This window comes from Marmota marmota, unplaced genomic scaffold (assembly GCF_001458135.2).
Source record: "Marmota marmota marmota unplaced genomic scaffold, marMar, whole genome shotgun sequence".
Classification (NCBI taxonomy): Eukaryota; Metazoa; Chordata; class Mammalia; order Rodentia; family Sciuridae; genus Marmota; species Marmota marmota.
The window spans coordinates 18,115,947-18,137,561 of NW_025999949.1; the positions used below are offsets into that span (position 1 = coordinate 18,115,947).

The window sequence follows — 21,615 nt, forward strand, 5'->3', positions numbered from 1 at the left end:
TGCCTCTTCTGGTGAAATTTTAATACTATTCATGGACTGTATATTCATTTATTCATATTGTATATGTTTATGTTTTATATATTTTAACAACTAGAATTTTTCACCCCCAAGAACTGATATTTGGAGGTGATGTTACCCATCAAGAAAGCATGACTTAACGCTGTTGTCCCCTGCTCCAATTTCCCTCCGTCATCTAGTATCAGGTGTCCAGGAGTGGATACAAGTATTTGGGGCATTAGCTAAGAGGAGCTAGAGAGGATAAAACATTAAGTTTGAACTTCATAAGGTACATTTACATAGTCTGAAGTTATTTTGATGTACAATCAAGTTATTGCTAGCAAGTTCAATGTAGGAATAGCCTCCAAATATAGTACTACCACTTACTGTGCAGGTCTATCCAAAATCATGTTATAAAGCACTGGGCAATAGGTCAGATCATTATCTCAATATGTCCTGGAGAATCTGGCACAAGAAATGTGTAGTTTGTGGAAAATAAATAATGTTTGAAAAATACAGGGCCAGAGAAAGTGTGTGGAAAGTTTGTCCAAATCCAAAGCTTTGGTATCAATGAAAAAGACTTTACAAGGGGATATTTTCAATTTGTACAATATTCTTACTTTTAATATGTCAATTATAAGTTGTAAAGGTGAAAGAAATTTTTCAGGCTTCTTCTGTAGGCCAGGAGAGATGGGCCTGCATTAGGTTGCTCTTTCTACTAATTGTGATTAGCTAGGTCAAAAAAATAAATAAATAAATCACACATGGAGGCATGAGATGGCTATCAAAATGAATAGGACTTTAGGAGCCATGGTCTGGAGCAGAAGGGAATCAGTGGATAAAGTGTTTCTGGTAGAGGAACACAGGACATGTTCTTGGCTGGTACATGGATCACCTGGAATTAGCATATCTACACCTAAGAGGGTGCAGCTAGAGGGGCATATATTGGACTTCAAGACTTCTAGAGGTTAGCCCTGGTAGAGGAGGTTAAGACCCACCTGAAGACACCGTGTACTTCCCTGAAGAGAGCAGAGGTGGAGGATAGTGGCAATCCACTGACATGAACAAGTTCCAAAGTGAATGGCTTCAGTGAGTCATTCTTAGACACTGCACTTCTCAAGATGCAGATGTGTCAGGTTTATGAAGTCTCTAACAAGCAGAGCTAGTTAAAGATCTTGGTCCAAGTTTCAATCATCTCCTAGAACAAGACCAAGAGACTTGGGGAAAGTGGTAGACAACAGAGACAAGAAAAGGCAAAGAGTCTCCACCCTTTGTGATTGGGGAATCTCATTGTGGATGAACTCCCAGAATTGTTGAGTTATTAAGAGTCTGGAAATGGCCTGCTTCTCCTTAGAGGCTCAGGTATGAAGCACTATGCATACCTCTGTCACTGTCCTCAATGCCATGGCTATTAGCTCCTGTGTTTCCCCCTGATATTCTGGGGATAAATGAATGACAGATTCACTGGGTCCGTTTGCCTAAATAAATATAAGCTCTACTTAGGGAACCCTACTTTTATCCTAAAACCTGTTATATAGCAGAAAGTTTACAAATTGTTTGATACAATAAGAATTTTTAAAAAGAACAATAAAGCACTTTATATCCCACAATGTGGCTTTCTATCCTACTCCTTCTTCCTATAAATTCTGTTTTCCCTTAGCATCCATTTCCACTATTGGCCACTAAGATTTCCTTCTCCTCCAAAGATATGTCATCAAAATTTATGAGCATGTCCTCGAATTTTCAAAAGAAATAGAGATGCGGTGTTCTGGGCCACCTGGATTAATTTCATGTTTAATCTCTACTTTGATATTTATCACCCTCATTTTGATGATGGCCCTTCTAAGTTTTTCATTGACTTGGATTAATCTTAACTTTTTAGGCTGACCTTAATGTTGTCACTTGCATGGGTAAGGTGGCTTTCTGGATGTCAATATTTCATTCGAGAAATAACAAATAACAATGATTTAGTATAGGTAAATTCAATCTCATAGCAAAATAAATGTTTTTACTTGAGGTCAATAATCCTTTTACACTGAAAGCATTATGGTTTTTTGTTTGTCTGAATGTGACCTCTAAGTCTTCAAACTTAAGACAGTATTACAGACATGTTCTCACTCATGGGTCAAAACAAGTTTTGTGGATGACCTTAAACTGTAATGAATTTTGGAGAAATAGATGCACTAATCCCAGATGCTTTGCGCACCAGCTAAGATCATGTCCTGCATTCCTCTACCATAACTCAGGTACAGGGCAAAAGCTAACATCAGTCGAGCATCCTCTGTGAGTCAGATCAATGTTCATCCAATTATGAGATAGCATTACCTAATTTATTCTCCTGATGATCTTATCATTTTAGATACTTTCATTCCATCTTTAAAAAAAGAAAGAAATTAAATAACTTGCCCACATTTAGCTATTAGAAAGCAGAGCCAGGATTTAAACCCTGAATTGTGGGGTTTCTATGGTCTTACTTCACCACACTACTATGGTGTTCCCATTTGTTATGGGAGGAAAGGAATTAATATCAAAATACTAGAAAGCAGTTAGAGTGTTGACATCTTCTCAGAAGAAAAGCCACATGCCAATTTAAGAAGTTGCTTCCTGCATTTTTAAGATTCAGCTGAAGGTGACTTCAATCTAGCTTCAATCCCCCTTTCTCTACCATGAACCCTAGGGAGGCATCTTTTGCTCTCCTATTGAGATTTTACCAGGATTTTCATTTATTTCACTGTTCATATATGATATCATTCATCTTTTCTCCTTTATCTTTTACATATGTTTCATTTTTTTTTAATCTCATAATTTTTCCAAAGCAAATACAGTATTCCTCCCTTCCCTAGAGGAAATGTTCCAAGACCTCCAGTGGAAGCCTGAAGTTGCAGATAGTACCAAACCCTATATATACTATGGTTTTCTCTTATATCATGAAGTTTAATTTATAAATTAGGCAAACTAAATGATTAATCACAATAACTTAAAATACCAATATACTGCAAGGGTTATGCAAATGTGGTCTTTTTTTTTTTTGCCCCCTTTACTCTCTCAAAATATCTTGTGTAGTATTCACCCTTCTCCCAGGGATGTGAGATGATACGATGCCTATATAATGAGATTAAGTGATGTGAAAGACATTGGCATTGTGAGATAGCATTAGGCTACTACATAAGTCTTACTTGAAAACTAACATTACACTATCATGACAGTTCATCTGAAAACAGAGATGGCTACTAAGTGGCTAATGGGTAGGTAGCATATAATGTGGATACTATGGACAAAGCAATGATTCACATTTCAGGGAGGATGGAGCAGGATAATTTGAGAGTTCATCACATTCTTCAAAATGGCATGCAATTTGAAAGTTAAAAATTATTTATTTCTGAAAATTTCCCCTTAATATTTTTGGACTGCAGTTGACCACAGATAACTGAAACCGTGTAAAGCAAAACTGCAGAAAAAGAAAGAAAGAAAGTAAAAAGAGGGGGGAACTACTGCTCTGTATTTATATTTTTTGTATGCCTATTGTGGGACTTACCCAGAACTAGAATCATAACATAAGTGGAAACAATCTTTAATACATGTTGAATTACAAGGGATTTGCATGCAAATAAAATACAAATTTTTAAAAAATAAAAATATTAAACTCATATTCATGATGTTTTAAGTTCATATAATTATTGGTGATGATAAGGACTGCTATTACTTTCCATTTTTCTTGTTTTATTTTATTTTTTTAATTTTTTATTTTTTAAAATTTTTTATACCTTTATTCCATTCATTTATTTTTATGTTGTGCTGAGGGTCAAACCCAGGGCCCTGCGCATGCTAGGCGAGCACTCTACCACTAAGCCACAATCCCAGCCCCTTGTTTTATTTTATTTTTAATTGATATATAATGATTGTACAAACTTATGGGGTAAAATATAATATTTGGATACATGTATATGTTGTGTAATGATAAAATGACATTAATTAGCATATCCATTATCTTAAACATTTATTGTTTCTATGTGATAAAACATTTCAAAATCTTGTCTTCTAGCTATTTTGAAGTAGAAATACATCATTATCAACTATAGTTACCCTACTGTGCAATAGAACCCCCAAATTTATTTCTCCTCTCTAGCTGCAACTTTGTACCCATTGACCAACCTCTCCCAACTTCTCCCCACTACACTGACATAACAATTACTCTTTTTCCTACTTCTACGAGGCTACGTTTTTTGAATTCCACACGTGAGTGAAATCATGTAGTATTTGTCTTTCTATTTCTGGTTTGTTTCACTTTGAGAACATTTTTCAAATACTCTACTTTATTAAGTCATTGGTCAAACCATTTGGGAAACACCATGAATTGCAGAGTCAGAAATGGTTGTGTTTGAGTACCAGCACTTCTATTTAATTGCTGGATGTCCTTGAGCAAGTTATTTGCTTTCTGACCCTCAGTTGCTTCAGCTGTAGAATACATATAATCATAGTATCTGGTTCACAGGACTTAATATGATAACATGTGTAAAGTATACAGAACAATTCTTGGCAACTGATTGGCCTTTAGTAAATACATGTTCCCTTGCCTCCTTTAATATATTCTGGAAAATCTGTTCTTTTCCAATTTGCACATAAGGAAATAAGGAATTCATGGGAAACAGACAAGCTGTAAGCAGACCAATCTTCCTCGGTAAGGTGCTCAACATATTTCCATTCTCATTCCCCAGCTGTACCCCCTGCTATATGCTGTCCAAGCCCTCACTTCTATCTTCTGATGCTGAAACTTTTCAAAACCAAGTTCAAAGGCTGAACACTCCTTCATGCTTCCAGATGAAACACTCTCTCCTCTGGCTCCCTCTCAGGGTGTTATCTTTGTCCAGTGATATCTCTCTCACAGCATTTCCATCCTCAAGTGTCATTGACTTTACCACTGTCTAAATTTCAAGTTCTGAGACTTTCCCTTCCACCTTAAACTGTATTCTGGAAAAGCATTCGTCAGACAGTGATATGGAGAAGAGCTAACGGGCGTCCTCAGTGCCCGCTACAAAGGGCACCCTACAGGGTTTAGAATGGCTTTGTTTTTTCCCTGTAGCTGGTGAAGGATGAAGTTAGAACATCCTTGCTGACTCTTCCCTCCTTCGCTTTGTTCTCTTGGGTCATATACCCAATTCCTGGCTGCACCAAACTCCAATGGGGTTAAGCCCCATATTCCTCCTAGCCTGGGTGATCTTCAGCCTGTATTTATCCCTCATATGTTTTTTCCTATTCTTATCCCAGATAACCATTGAAACTTTAAAATCTGTTTTATTTCTCTCAGGGTCTTCTCTTTTGATCCTCAAGAACATCCACCAAACATTTATCTCTTGTAAATGAAAAACTTTTCCTTTCAACTATTGTGTCTGATGTGGGTTTCAAGAGCTAATTTTAAAGTTTAAAAAAAATCAACATTTTTTCTCTTTGTCTTAAAATTCCTAATTCTTTAAGAATTATTCTTTGAATGTCTGATTAAATAAGAATATGGTCACATGCAAAGGAGAATACAGAGGATTATCAGTAAAATATATTTGACATAATTTATGGTATAGGTATTTACATCTATCACATCTCTCCTGAAAATTGTAAAACCTTCAAGTCAGAGGTTTAATCTTCCCTCCCTGTATATCCTCACCAGGTCTTTGTCTTGCAGAGAGTAAATAATAAATATTTGTTGAATTAAATTGAAAAAGCACAACACATGTTTTTCAAAATCCAAGAGCAAAGCCACAGAATGACTTGGGGCTTAATAAATACACTGACACTGCAATGTGGTAACCGACTGATCCAGATTTGCAAAGCAATTGTATTTCTAAAATTAAAAACACACTGAGAATTCTATTAGCCTTGTTCAGAAGGCCACATTATTTTTAAAAAAATGCTAGTAGGACAGATACCACGGATTCAAATGTTTCTTACACATCCTGCTGGGATACCACATTCCATCTAAAGAAATTATGACTCGTTTGATTATCTGTGCCTATACAACCAATGCAGAAGGAAATTATCTAAAACCAAGGGTTATTAGTTGGAGATATTGCCCATGCAATTTGAAAAACTGTTTCTTCTGATTTTAAATGTGTAGGATTTTTTCTGCTTGAAATAATTTACCTTTTGCCAGATGCCATGATACATGTCTATAAGCCCAAGGACTAGGGAGGCTGAGGCAGGCAGGGGGATCATGGGTTCAAAGCCAGCCTCAGCAACTTAGCAAGGCCCTCAGCAACTTAAAGAGGCCCTGCCTCAAACTCAAAAATAAAAAGGGCTAGGGATATAATTCAGTGGTTAAGCATCCCTTGGTTCAATCCACAGTCCAAACTAAATACATAATTTACCTTTTTATTTCATTGTGCTTTTGTGTCTCTGCTGCTGTCTTATACAGGTGACAAAGGAGAAAAGGGTTTGCTTGGGATACCTGGAGAGAAAGGAAAGGCAGGTATGGTATACTCATTTTTCTCCGTGATTTCTAGCATCATCCCTAATATGTTCATCTCAAAAATGTGTATGTTTTTTAAGAAAAACAAAATTACTTGCAGCTTGCTTAACCTGACTTTTCTCAGGCTAGAGGAAAGGGACGAAGGGGACTTTCCTCTCTATCCACCGGTGACTTTCCAAGCCCTAGGGAAGGAGATGAGGGCACATTCCATGCCTGTCATGCTTATTGTGAAAAGCAAACCCAGCAAGTCAGGAAGCAGCCCTCAATCTCTGGGACCCATGGGAGAATCAGCAGAGCCTGCATCAACATACCATGCCTTACATTCCACTAGCATCTCAACCAAATGCTGGCCTGATCCAGAAAGGGCCCGTGGTTCCAGAATGCCCTCCGTGGCCAGGGAGTTCCCCTAGTATTCAGTTTCACTTCCAGAGAAAGAAAAAAATAAATATTTGTTGAATTAGATTCAACAAGGTAAATTGTTCTGGGGAATTTCAGTGGCTTTTATTCACAGGGGTATGGTGAAGACTAACTAATTCAAAGAACTGTTTTCATACCTTATATCTAACAGAGAATATGGAATAATTAAGCCACAGATTTTGTTGTTGTTGTTGTTCCTTTGGTTAATAAAATTGTTTTTACTTTTTACATGACCAAGGAAAAAAGAAAACAAATGTTTACATGATACAGACATTATTAAACAGAAAAAGGGACTCAATTTGAGTTTTATCTTATTTTCCATCTAATTGCTTCTCTAGGTGACTGAAAAGTGAAAAGGTAGGTGAGGAAAGGAGACTGGCGAACTAAAATCATAGTTAACCAACAAACTGGACAGCTGGTTTTCAAAATTATAAATTAGACCTACTTGCAGGAGTTAAACATAGACATTGAAACATGCAAGCTATACTTTAAATGAATAATCAGAATTAACATTTGATCAAATCATGAAAAATGTCTCCTCTCTTTGGAGAGCTGTGTGAGTGAATAATGCAGTAACAAGAGATCCTGGCTGCAAATGTGTTTTAAGGAGGCTGTAAAAATTGTATTCTGAGATTGAACAGAGAAGTTCTGTGTTCAACAAAAATGCCAAATGGTTCACCACGCTTGTTTGGTGGTGTGTCAGATTTATTCTTCTTTTCAAAAATTTACTTTAGAATTTTTTAAATCATTTCAAACACTTTAAAAGATGTTGTCTGGATTCCTAAAAAGGATATAAATTGGAAACCTTGTTTTAAACAAAAAGTTAAATGGATAGTCTTCACAGAGAGCTATTATCAGACTAGAAAAAGAGAGTAAATATTAGGAAAGGAACAAATGCCCTTTCTAATTGGTTTGCATTTACTTCCACATGATTGCACAGTTTTTGTCATTTAAGGTACTGTCTGTGATTGTGGAAGATACCGGAAAGTCGTTGGACAACTTGACATTAGTGTTGCCCGGCTTAAGACATCTATGAAGTTCGTCAAGAATGGTGAACAAGTTCTCTTTTGCTTTGGACTATATATCTATGGATTTTGTCTCTTTCAACACATTTCCCAGCAGAAAATACCTTAAGTTGGACAAAGACTTACTGGGATAGTGTCACCAGTCTACAGGCCTACTGAAATGCTAAATATCTACTGAGATTCTAGGACATAGATTCATGCATGTGTATGTTGCCTCTTGGTTAAAAAAAAAAAAAAAAAAAAAAAAAGTACTTTCCTAAGAAGGCAATGGAGAAAAGAGTAGAGCTTGGTAACCTGTGCCTTGGGGATAAAAAGGGACAGCAAGAATCTCAGGAAAAGAGATGAAAACAAGACCCATTTCCTTAAGCAGTTGAGATAATGTGTGAGTGCTAGCATTATTTCACTGAATGTTTATGATTGTTATGACAGATACCATGATTAAAGCTCAGACAAAGTATCTTGCCCACAGATACAGACCTAATGAACAGGATTTGAATACAGGTTATCCTGAGTCCTTTTACTCCACAGTAAAACTCAGTACAAATCATATGTTTCTCTAAGTTTTGTAACTTTCCATATTGGTCATTTTTGTTATCCTTTGTCTATTTCCCCATAACAGTTAGCAGTGAGGTCCTTAAAATAGAAAGTGCTCATATATGCTCTTCAGAGAAAGTGTTATTGAGGGAACTATAGTAGTTACTATTATAACTGATTTCATTTTTTTTGTACTCTTATCTATTGTAATTCACAAAAATATGTTATATATTATAGGAAGCACACAGCTGCCATCTTGTGTTCATAATTACCTGGTAATACTAGAGGCATAGGAAATACTTGATATTAAATTATCACCTTAATTATAGCTCTAGTTGTAACCCTACTGAAGATTCTGTATCTGATATGACTTAGACTGTCATGGATAAACCAGACCTCAAAGGTACAACACAGAGCAATAGTTTCTAATAGTATAGTGGTCACATACATCTTTATAAATTAAAGTTATGGACCCCAAATGTATGCATAGATGCCCCTAAAGCCCAAAGTATTCCATTATATGAGCTAAAGATGATTCTGAGTCTCTCATTGTATTGGAAATTCAGTCAGTAACTTGGTCTCCCTCTTGTATCTGGATAACATGGAAAATCTCAATGTACAAGTTTACAGTCTCAGAACTTTGCCCAAAGTTGACAAGGTTCTGTATTATTCTTCTATCCAGTCATTAAGCATTTATCATTCCCTGGAATGGTCGATGCAATGAGGTTGAAGAGCGTCAAAGACATGGGCCTTCTCCTCAAGACATTCCCAGTGGAGTAGAAGTAACACTTGGGCAAACAATTAGAGCAGAATATGCTGAGACCTGTAAAGACCTGTAAAGTGGGAGAGCACTGGAATACAGGGAAGAACACTAGAATCCCGTGTCTGTGCAGGGGCATCAGAAAGACTGCTTAAGTGATGAATAGGAGTTTGTCAAGTAGAAGAGCAGTAAGACTTTCCAGACATGGAAATAGAAGACAGAGGGGGACATGATCATGGGCAAATATGGCTAAAACATAAGTGGGGCTGGGAAGATAGTATGGAATGATCTGGGTGGCAGTTCCCATAGCAAATCCTTGTCAATGGAACTCCCTGCTGGACAGCTCTATGGGAAGTTGAGGAGGTAAGGAAGGAAGGACAGATGGTAGATGTTCATTCTCCACTTAATGATTAGAGAAAAACCAGTGATGCTCTCATGACAGGACCTTGCAAAATAATTCTCGAGTGCTGAACAAATGAATTACATCTGTCTGTATTTCAGTCAAACTTGACCCTTGTCTTTTGGAGATGAATAATGATACTCTCTTTTTCCTCCCTATATAGTCATTGCAGGAATCAGGGAAACTGAAGAGAAATTCTACTACATCGTGCAGGAGGAGAAGAACTACAGGGAATCCCTCACCCACTGCAGGATCCGGGGAGGCATGCTAGCCATGCCCAAGGATGAAGCCATCAACACCCTTATTGCTGACTATGTTGCCAAGAGTGGCTTCTTCCGGGTGTTCATTGGGGTGAATGACCTTGAGAGAGAGGGGCAGTATGTGTTCACGGACAACACCCCACTGCAGAACTATAGCAACTGGAAGGAGGGGGAGCCCAGCGACCCCTACGGTCATGAGGACTGTGTGGAAATGCTGAGTTCAGGCAGATGGAATGATACGGAGTGTCATCTCACCATGTACTTTGTCTGTGAGTTTGTCAAGAAGAAAAAGTAATTTCCCTCATCCTACACAATTGAAATTTCCCTGCATTTTCCACTGCAGTTGGTTTTATCCATTCTTGTCTCTCTTCTGTGACATACTTAACATGTTTGTATGTAATAGATCCTTGACACAAGAGCTCACCAGATGACATGGGTCCTGAGAGAGTTTGAATCACTAGTTGAGCAGAAGGTGTTTGTCTATGCCCACATGAAGAGTTCACTTGGAATTTGCTCTGACACCTCCCCTTAGAGCTCTATCCACTGTGGGTAATTGACCAGTTGGTCAGAGATGATTAGGTTGGTTGGTGATGAATAAGCTAACCTGCCCTTGCTCAAAGCCAGACACACAGGAAAGACTTCTGTGAATAATGCCAAGGTGTTACCTGCCTTTCAATCCAAATATTTGACCAGTCACCCACTATGGCCCTGGTCAAACTTGAAAGTTCCCCTTGTTTACCGGGACATAGAAATGCTTAACCTCAAACCTCTATATGAGGAACTTCTAGCTTAGTGACCTGTTCCAGATCACATGGGATCATAGAGACTCCTTTTGTGCTTCTGATCTGTATCCTTCACTGAAGAATACTAGACTGGAGCCTTGGACCTGTTCTAGAGACCTACACTTTCATCTCAGGCCCCTAGATATAAACTTTTTTATTTAAGTAAAAGGAAACTCTGGAAATTGAAAAGGAAAAAAAAAAAGAGAGAGAGAAGGGTTGTTTTCAAACAACGTGTTCCTGATTGCTGCCTCCCGTTAACTACATCTTCACTTTTTTTCATTATGAGATTATTCACATAGACTTTCCTCCCCTTAAGTATGGAGAATGAGAGAGGGGTTGTGAAGCCTTCAGGAAATTCTAGATACTAAAACATGCTACCATCACTGTGTCTCCAGGTGTCTTTCCCCTTGCCTCTAACATGTCCCTCTAACATGTGACATGTAACATTTCATGGGGAAACCTTTCACTCTCTATCTACTTACATTGTGGAAAAATCCATACCAGAGGTCCCCTTCCTACAGCTTGGACATCACAGGTCTGTGTCTGGCATGGAATTTGGAATGTGTGTAGAGTTCACATTGGTGGAGCTGGTAAAATTTGCCTTGAACTACAGACTAAATCTTAAAGCAGATTTCACTTGACATTTAAAAATAAACAGTTCAATGAAACTCTAGATTATCCTCTTATAAACTGATGCTCCAGTTATGGTTTGTGACATATGATTAGACTGTTTTAAATGCTGGCAAAGGGGTTAATGAAATGAGAAAAACAGATCAACAACATATGTTCTCCTTAAACCATCTGTCCACGATTTTTCCCATCACTGGGTATGAGTTGGGATTTAATGAGGTTAGTTCTGTGGGGTCAGCAAGGACCACAAACTCAGATCCTAGAGGGGCCAGACTGATGACATACATAAACAAGGTGGAACAGGTGAGGACCTTGATACATGAACACAATTGCTTTTCTGGAGGAGCCATATGCTCCTCAGCCACTGTTAATGTTGCCATGGAGCAATCTGTGTTGCTACAAGACCTGGCATTTGAAAAGAAGTCAGAAAGCTGTAACTTTATATCTTCATATTTTTAAATGTTGACAACTAATCAATTTTTAACCTAGATTTTTAAGTCATTCAAAAAAAAAGTCTACTAGCCAAAATTGTGATCTTTCCATTTTTCACTTCTGGGTCAAAGTTCTGAAGGTTCTAATCATATAAATGTCATTAAGATATGATGACATGAAAGTCAAGGTCTCCCATTAACATCTTATTCAATTCACCTTAATAATAGAAATTTGTCAGGTTATGGAATTCATTACTTGTTGTCTTTTGAGAATGTGGCATAGGCTATTTTGAAGGATAGGCAGCTTAATAAAAATTATAAAGCAGGACAACAATGCCCATGCCCCTATCCTTGGGTAGAATGCCAGCCAAGATGGTTAGGAACAAGAACACCTAGAAATATGTGGAGGGAAAGAAAGGGATAAGAGAAGAGGGGGAAACAGACGGCATATCCAGCCTAGAAACAGCGCCCATTGGGATCCATATTCTGATTTGTTCTAAGTCCCCCAAAATAAGAATGCTTATTATGCATACTGCAAATGCTATCATATCTGTTATGAATATTATAATACTAACAGAAGGTGTCTCTATGACTCATCTTTGTTATGGATGTTTCCGAGAGATGACAACCTTCAAAGAGTTAAGATTCATCCTGAATCCTTGCCTGGAAGATATTTAGAAGGCACCACACATTTAATTGGAATTACTATGAAAACCTACATTTGCAAATAAATTTTGCTTTATAAAATGCCTTTGCATGTCATTGCTCATTTGATCCTGATGAAGTCTGTGAACTCTGAAGCATAGGCATTTTATACCATTTTCCCAATGAGAATACTAAGGCCCCAGGAAGCAAGGAATTTTAACAAAATAAATTCTTTGGAGGAAAAAAAAGGCAGGCCTCCAGTCTGATGGTTGAAACTGCCAATCCAGTGGTTTTTGTTATCCTGCCTATGCCTGTTGATTTAATGTTGAATGGGAAGTTCATCCACAGTGCCCTGTGATAGTAGGGGCTCAAATAATCCATCTCTATTATTTTTTCAAGTGAAAGACAAAGGTTAACTAACAGAGATGCAGGGGATTCAGAATCTTGCCTTAAAGACTCAGTGTTCACTGGTTTCTTTTAAATTCATAGTTGCCAATATATGACAATAGTGTTGTGAAGGTAACTTAGTACAAGCTCAGTACAATTTTGCAGATATCTACAGATAGAAGGAGATCATATTATATATGTGGGGAAAAAATCAAGATTTTTCCAAAATAAAATTGATTGAATAATCATTTCTTCATACAATAATTCACTAGAAATGTCCCATAAATAGTATTTTAAAACAATTTTGTTCTCAACAAGCTAATTTATATTAGGCTTTTCAGGGTTACATCTGGGTATCTCCCAAGGACTACATAAAGTTTCAAGGAGAGAATTTTTTTAAAAAAATTTACAATCCTGCCTTTTCAAAGCAACACATTCTTCAACCAGGCTGGAAGAAATATCCTATATCTTGTTATTGCTCAAACACAGTGGAAAGGTGAATACTCCAGGCGGAAAGAGATATAACAAACATTGATTGCATTTTGTACAGCTCATCCATAAAAACTGCTGGCATTAAAAAAATGTGTTTTATTCTTCTAAAATCTGTATTATCTAAATATGAGTAGCTCTGATTTTTGTTAACCAACTGATTTTCAGCTCTGTAGATTGCATAATTTAGAAGCAACAAGATATTTGTGGAATAGAAAGGGTAAACTAAACAAAGTCATTCACAGCATCATCAACAGATTGAAATTGAATTTTTGCAGGTGCTATCCCTGATAAGAAAATGATGGTGTCATTCCATGAGGGGAACAAGAGTCTGAAAGCATCATTTAGAAATTCAAAAGCTAGATCTGGTGTCATGACTATCTGAGTACCAGAGCTGACTGTGCACTTACCAACCACATTAGGGACTATTAGTGCTCCAAAACTTGTTTTCCTAATTTACATTGTTCCTCCCCAGAAAGTACTGTGGTAATTGAGGAGGTGATGTAACAAAGAATTCAACAGAGAAACAGCTAAACATGTTATATGTATGCAGTAAAACTTAGACATTACTACAAGCTACATGTGCTATAAGTTTTTTTAAAGAAACAAACTGCATCTTTTAATATATAAAAAATTACCTAAGTCTGTATGTATCACATGTATGTTACTAATAAATTATATAAACTATACATACAGCATATGTGTATACATACTAGATATTATGTGAATATACATAGCAAAGTAACCTTTTATACTTATTTATAGATGAATTTATTCTGGTACATAAATTTGCCAGAAGTAACTATGCTTATTAGACTTAGATCTGAGATTCATAACTGGATATGATTGATCTTAAAATCATCTGTACTTTTTCTATGATGTAGCTTTTTTGAACCTCTATCTGTCACATATATTAACTTTTTTAAAGTTCAAAGTGAAATCATTGACTTGTATTGCCTTGAGTTTGTAAGACCTTCATAATATAACTAAATCTTTTAAAATTTGAGGGAAAACCTATTAAGTCTTTTTAAATGGGGATTGAAGGAAAGTTGCCCTTTTCCATATAGAATATGAATCTTTTTATGAATAAGAGACTTAATTTTACTGTTTCCTAATAGTCATGCAATCTGTATTTGAGAATTTTCAATAATTTCAATAAGCCTATTAGAAACATATTCCTTATAGAAACCCAAAATACATTTCTTTCTGATTCCCCTGTTGTCCTTGTTTTATCTTTTATTATTTCTATCTGAGAGGCCCAGCACAAAGATAAGCTGAGGCATCAATAGCAGATTCTTATGGAAAAGATGAATAGAATTAAGAATTTCCCCCACTATGTCCTTGGCCAATAATATGAATACTGGTGAATATCCAGTACTTCGTGATCCTAATAACTGACACAGTATGTTCCACATTGACTGAATTTAAGTTTTGTTGCTGAGACACAGATGTAGGCTATGAATAGCATTCAAAGTCAAGTGGAGCATCCCAATCATAAGTAATCTGTATATTAGGAAACAGTACATGATAGACAGAGCTCAACCACCTGGGAGGGAGGGAGGTAGTTGGTAAGGCATATTGAGAGGATGTAGGGCAGATGTGCAGTGCCAGTCAGTGAACAAAGTCAAAATCAGTGTCCAGGTGCATGAAGACTATGGCTTAGGTGAATAGTAGAATTCATGAATTCATTAAAAGTTGCTAACATATCTAATATGTTTTATGTGGCACCAATAAACACTGGAGACAGAATGGGAGAAGACAGATCAGATTTCTAGTCTCATAGGTAGGTTGTACTTCAAGCTAATTCTATGTCAGGCTCATTCTGTGTCTCAAACCTGGGACATTGAGCCTCCAGATTCAATACATTTTCAGGATTACATAAATGTATTCTATTTTTATATCTCTGTTATGTTACAACATAACAACTCTTCAACAATATACTAAAATAAATTGGGCAAATGAATTTCTTGTGGGAGTATTTGCGTCACTCTTTCTTACAGAGTAACATTGACACATTTGTTCAAATACATTAGCACTCCTACTTTGACTTACTAGTTTTGATGTGAACACTGCGTTCCCATGTCAATGTGTATGCCTGCCCACACTATTTCCTCTCAAGACAGAATGTATCCTGTGGTTGCATATGAATGAGCATTGACAAGTGGCAAGTGTTTCTTTGCCTTATTTTCTCCTGGTGTCCTGCACCTGACATTCAGGAAACTCAGATGTGCTGCAGATTGTCACTTTCATTGCAAAATAAGGAGGGGTAGGGAGGGAGATAGGAGAGGTGAGTCAGCCATCTACAATTCACGGACCTGTGCATGTGGCAACCCCAGATTCTTCACCACATTAGCAACTGAAGTTGGGAGATAAATGGAGATTTGTGTGTCTGTGCAATTTCAAAGATACATAACTCTTTCACTCACACACTCACACACACACACACACACACACACACACAGGCACATTTTGGAAACCTTAAACAGATTAATTTATCAATAGTTAACCATTGCTCTTTGTGTAAACCTAGCTGATGGACCTCTAAGAGCGGGGTTGGAGATGGGAGTCACATCCAATTTCAATCCAATAAGTTCAAGGTGGATATTTCAGGAGCAGTGTAGTCTGTGTAGTATAAACTATAGGAGACTCTTCCCCTACGACCACATAGTAGATTCACACGGTTGTTTCCGGAATCAACTCAGAGAAGGTGATTCTAGAGACAGTTTGTTGGAAGAGATGTGTTTTTGAGGTAAATACTTTCTGAAAATGATTATGTTTAAAAATCTTTTCCCCAAACCCCCTGTTTTGTGATCTCATCTTTGATGTCATTGACCTTGGTACTTTTCAGAGACTCAAACTCTAGGATTGATTCTACTGGCATTTGCATGGACCATAGTTCTTAACTTGCTATGTAACAGTGTCATTGTCCTTGCCCTCAAGGACCATAAGATTTAAAGAACAGAATTAAACACAGGAAACTATGTCTAATTTCGGTCTCCACATTTGAGAAGAGGAAATATGTTGAAACAGCCCAAAATACTTGAGACCCTACAATGAAATATCAAAAGAGGACAGTTTCCAAATGAGCTTGAAAATATTTTTCTGAGTTCTCTAACCTGTGCATAGTAGGATTTTTATAAAAGGAATAAGGCAGGGAATAAATATTCATGTTTATGCCTCTGCCATTGAAAGCACAAAAGAGATAATAGCTGAGGGCTAATTTCCTCAGATGATCTATCTCATTGGGGTTGGAGTGGGGTTTTACATGACTATTTCTCTTTAAAAAATATTTTTGTTATAAGTTTCCCTCATTATTGCAAGCTAAGAAATTTAATAGCTCAACATGCACTAATGATCTGGTTTCACCCATTTATGCTCCCATCGATTATCAAGATAATATTTTCAAGGTGAAATTATACATGAAACAATAAATGTGTCCCTTTGATCACCACAAAACAAGCCCTTATATCCAAGTGGAAAAGTTACTTGGAATCTGGGCCCTGGTATGGGAAACCTCTGAGACTCTTTTGCAAGTTTTCAAATTGTTTATACTCCTAAATAATTCGCAGGTTTGGGATTCTGAAACAACCTTGCATTTAACAAAATATTTCTGGCCCACTAATCCCTAGACGTTACCAGCCATATTGCAGCCCTTTGCAGGAGTACACTTACCACATATTATTCATACTGTAGACCCAAACTTTATTCCTGACATGACTTCTTCCTCTGATACCTAAAGATGAATAAAGGGAATTTGCCATGATCATTGGAAGTTAACCCTCCTCGCTTAGGTCTACATGTTCAATGGCAACTTTGATTAACACTTGAACTAAACTTCTTCCCACCAAACTCAATAAACCCCACCTCAATTCACAAAAACTGAAGACAACTGATGTTTTAATAATATCCCTGTTTTGGGAGACACTTGTACTAGAAGACAGCAGGTCTTTATAGTTTCTTCTCAGATGCCTCTCATCAAACTCCTGCTGGAAGAATTCGACTAATGCTGCTGGTTGTGGGCAGAGATAGCATGGGGCATACTCTATTAAGTTCCAGACAGCAGTGAACTTGAGCACCCACTGGACATTAGAAGTCTCAGGGAATTAAACCTGAGACTTTGTCATATTGGATCATTTTCTATACCCCTGCCCTTCTAGGGCTTTCCCCAGAAATTTCATGTTTAGCTAACTAGATCCTTCCTAAAAATGCATGGTGGGCACTGCACTGAGGGCCCAGGACCCCACTGCCTGGGTGATCAACAATTCCATGAACTTCTCCTTGATTTATTGATGTGCTCTGGAAAGATATGGATTTCTGCTTTCACTTTATCAGTGTCCTTCCTCTTCACTAAACATGTTCTCTCCAACTACTCTAGGTAGCAAAGAAGAGTTAGTTTCTTATCTACCTCCTTTCATATACATCAGGATAAATTCCTGGTTTTCCTCATTGATAGAACATGCTCACTAAGTCTTTGGGCCTTTTACCACATGGGCCAAGCTCAGTACTAGTTCACTCTGACATGAGGACAGCGCCTTTTTGTCTTTGTTTCCTCTCCTCTCACGTAAGTATTAGATCATTTTTACCATCTAGCCAACATGCTAAGAATGTCTTAGATCTAGATCAAAGAAATCAGGTTGAACTCAAAGACTGAAAAGATAAAGATCATAAATTTTTGATTAATTAATCAAAATATCTACCAAATTATACATCACAGCAAGTTTCCCTCCTATTACCCACTAGAAATCACTCAAGACAGTGATACTCAACACCCCCACACAATGTGAGAAGCACGATATTTTCTTCTTCCAAAAGTCCAATCAGAAAGAACGTATGCTACTACATAAGATGATGATTCTGCACCTGAGCAACCATATTATATACTCCTAAAGAGCAATTTTTAGGACTTGAAATTCTTCTGTGCCAGCAGCATTGCAATCCTGCATTATCTGAGCCTGTAACTTAAAGCCCACACATTTTCCATTTATATTACTTTAGGTTCTTTCTATAGGCAGTCCTGGTCATACAGTGACATGGATTTATGGACACAGAAATGGAATTTAACAGTAAAAAATGGATGAGGTTGCTTAGAGTAAAGATATCGAATGAGCAAAGTACAAATTCCAACACGGAGAGCTCAGTTATTCTAAAATGTAAGTGTTGAAGGGAAGGGAAGTGGAGGGTTTCTTTAGGAAGACTTATGAAGAGTAGTCAGAAAAGTAGTGATAGATTTCTAAAATGTTTGAAGGAGGAATCATTCAACTGTGTTGAATATCTCTGAAAATTTAATTTAAAATAATGATTTAAAAGTGTCTCTGGGATTTTTCAAAAGCATGATGGAAGCAGAAGCCAAAGTAGAGTTAGGTTTTAGGGAAAATTGGCTGCAAAGAATTTCAGTAAACATACATGGAAATACTTTCAAGAAGTTTGCCTGTAGCTGATCATGGTGGTCACATCTATAATCCCAGCAACTAGGGAGGGCGAGGGAGGATTTCAAGTTTGAAACCAACCTCAACAATTTAGCAAGGTCCTGAGGATTTAGTGAGACTCTGTCTCAAAACACTAAAAAAGGTGTAGGGATGTGCCTCAGTTGTTAAGTGTCCCTGGGTTCAATTTCCAGTACCCTCCTCCCCCCAAAAAAAGGAAGAAAGAAAAAAAAGAAAACCAAAAAATAAGAGGATGAAGAAGTTTGCCCATAAAGAAGAGTCAAAACAACAAGATCAAGAATGGAGGTTGGACATGTCTAGTCAGAAAACAGGGCATACAGTCCAATGGTCCTGCCTTATCTGGGAAGATTACATTCTAAGACCTCCAGTGGATGCCTGAAGATGATATCAAACCCTTTATATATGACATTTTTCCCACTTATGCATTCATAAATTTAATGCCATTTTAAACCACATACCATACATGGTGGCCCTAACTTTTGCATTTTGAGATGCAACAGCAAAACTAGCACAAATTTCTGTTTCCTTCTTCATAGTTTCAGAGAGAGAAGCTTGATTCTTAACAGAGATCTTAACAACATCAGCATGCTTTTTTTTTTCTTTTCTTACTAAGCAGGGAACTTTCACCATTGCACTTAAAGGAAGCACCTGGGGGCTTCTCTTTCATATCAGGATTGCCAGCATTATATTTTTGTGCTTTGGAGCCAATAAGTGATGTAAGGGTGACTTGAACACAAGTACTACCACAATGGTGGATCTGAAAACTAAGGTGCTGCTAAGTAGGTAGGTAGTGTACACGGCGTGGCCATGCTAGACAAAGGAATGATGCATGTCTGAGTGAGATGGAGTGGGACAGCACAGGATTTTATCACATAACTCAAAATAGCATGTAACTATGGACTTAGGAATCATTTATTTCTGGAATTTTCCACTTAAAGCTTTTAACCACAGTTAACCCCAGGTAACTAAAATGACAGAAAGCAAACCTGCAGGTCAGCAGGGACTACTGTACTAACTTCCATAACTTGAACATTATTACATGAAGCATTTTACACATGGTTTTAGTGTCATCCTCAAATCAGTACTAGGTAGCATATACTATTATGATTTCCATTTTACCTGCAAGGAAATTGAGTCACACACACTGTCACCCTAAGGTTACTTTGCTGAGATTTCAATAAGGCAGTCCTATTCTGTCTCACCATGTGATAATGGCATATTTGGAAGGTTTAGAGTCTCTGTAAAGCATGAGCTTTGCCACTCATGCTCTGTGTGACTTCTCACAACTCAATTTTTCTAAGCTTGTTATCTGTGTGTATAGCACATCTATTCATAAAGAAGAAAAATGTACACAAACATTGCTATTTCATGACATCTCCATCATTCATGAATAGGCTTGAAATTTTGGAACATTCATCTATTCCTCAAAAGGAACAAATAGATATTTCAAGAATTCTGAAGACTATTCTTTTATTTCTGTCCCTCAGAAGGCAAGAAAAAAATACAGCTTCACATAAAGAAAATGATTCTAATAGAGATAGAGTGTTCCAGGGGGATCTGGTTGAAGACACTTAAAGTCAGATGTGATAAAGTTCCTGAAAAGAACCTTGAGAGGCGACTGCTCTGACAGAGAGAGAGAGAAAAAAAAATGATATATTGGGATCCCTGGGGCTAGCACAATGTGATCCTGAGCAGAGTGTGACAGGGAGATGGAGAGCCCAGGGTCTTCTTAAAGGGCAGTGGGAGCGCTGCTGGAGGGAAGTCTGGCCTTTGTGTACATGGTGGTGAGGACCCAGGTCCTTTGTTTGGGATTCAAAAAGCATCCAGGTCTTCTGCTGTAGAAATATTATCCTAGACTAGGAAAACTATTCTCATCAGTTTAAAATGACTCTTATCTTCCTCTCTTATTACTGTGATGTATGTAACAGGACGTGCTGCTTTTATTTAATTTTGAGAATGAAGTAGCATTCAATCCATCCATGATGGCAATCATTTTCTCACTTTTATAGTTGTGTAGTCACAGCCGTCCTGCCTCCAATTCTTTCTCTTAGCTTTATAGTCCTCTAGAAGAAAGCCACCAATTCATAACCAATGAGAAGGCTAGATACTCGATGAATGAATATGCACTGTTTGTAATATGGCCCCTGCCACATTTCCAGCCTCTTATTTGTCATCACCCTTTCTAGGTACATATTTCCCAATCTATGTAGGAATGTATATATGAGCAGTTTCCACAGTGTATTCATCTCTGATCTGTATATATTAACTTTGTGTATTGTTCCCCATTGTCTGCTGTCTTACTTGGTTTAGGTTTCTATAACAAACCATAAGCCAGATGGCTTATAAACAAAACAAATTTACTTCTTGCAGTTCTGCTGGCTGGGAGGTCCAAGAGGAAGGTGCCAACAGATTCAGTGTTTGGCTGGGGCTAGTTTCTTGGTTTTCAGATGGTCAACTTCTCATTTTTACTATGTCTAAGAGACAAGAGAGAAGGAATCTCTGCCCTAGGAGCCTCATCACAAACTTCCCGCCTCCAAATGCCTTTATATTAGGGGTTAGGATTTCAACATATGGATTTGGGGAGGATACCGACATTCAGAACACCCCACCTCCTTAACCACCTTCACTCATCCATGACACACAGCTCACATGTCCCAGCTTCCCAAGGGCCCTCAGGGTTTTCTTCCACAGCTCCGTCTGTCAGTGTACTCTACACATTTCCGTCATGTTATTTTTATTGAGAACTGAGATTATACCACACTCGCTTTGTAGTACAAAGGCCAAAGCAAACTGTCCATTAATCATATAATTAGTGGTACCTGATTGCTTAATAACTACCATATAAATGATGAATCCAGGTGTTCTGGTGCCCCTTGGTCCTACTCTGTGCAGGGCATTATTCTAGGGATGCGTTTAATCGTTGTCTTGACAGGAAGAAGGCACAAGTGAATGAGGAA

At 37.5% G+C, this 21,615-nt stretch overlaps 1 protein-coding gene across 3 annotated transcripts in view; it reads left to right on the forward strand.

The window, feature by feature from the left end:
* Colec10 (collectin subfamily member 10) overlaps positions 1 to 15,177 on the forward strand; it is a 37,989-nt gene extending 22,812 nt beyond the window's left edge. For 2 of the 3 annotated variants that reach the window (XM_048802059.1, XM_015486399.2), the window contains 3 exons: positions 6,401 to 6,454; positions 7,827 to 7,922; positions 9,754 to 15,177. In XM_048802059.1, the coding sequence (XP_048658016.1) occupies positions 6,401 to 6,454; positions 7,827 to 7,922; positions 9,754 to 10,145 (542 nt within the window). In that variant the 3' untranslated portion in view covers positions 10,146 to 15,177. The remainder of the gene's footprint in view (positions 1 to 6,400; positions 6,455 to 7,826; positions 7,923 to 9,753) is intronic. The other variant, XM_048802060.1, reaches the window with a different exon arrangement.
* The last annotated feature ends 6,438 nt before the right edge of the window (positions 15,178 to 21,615 follow it).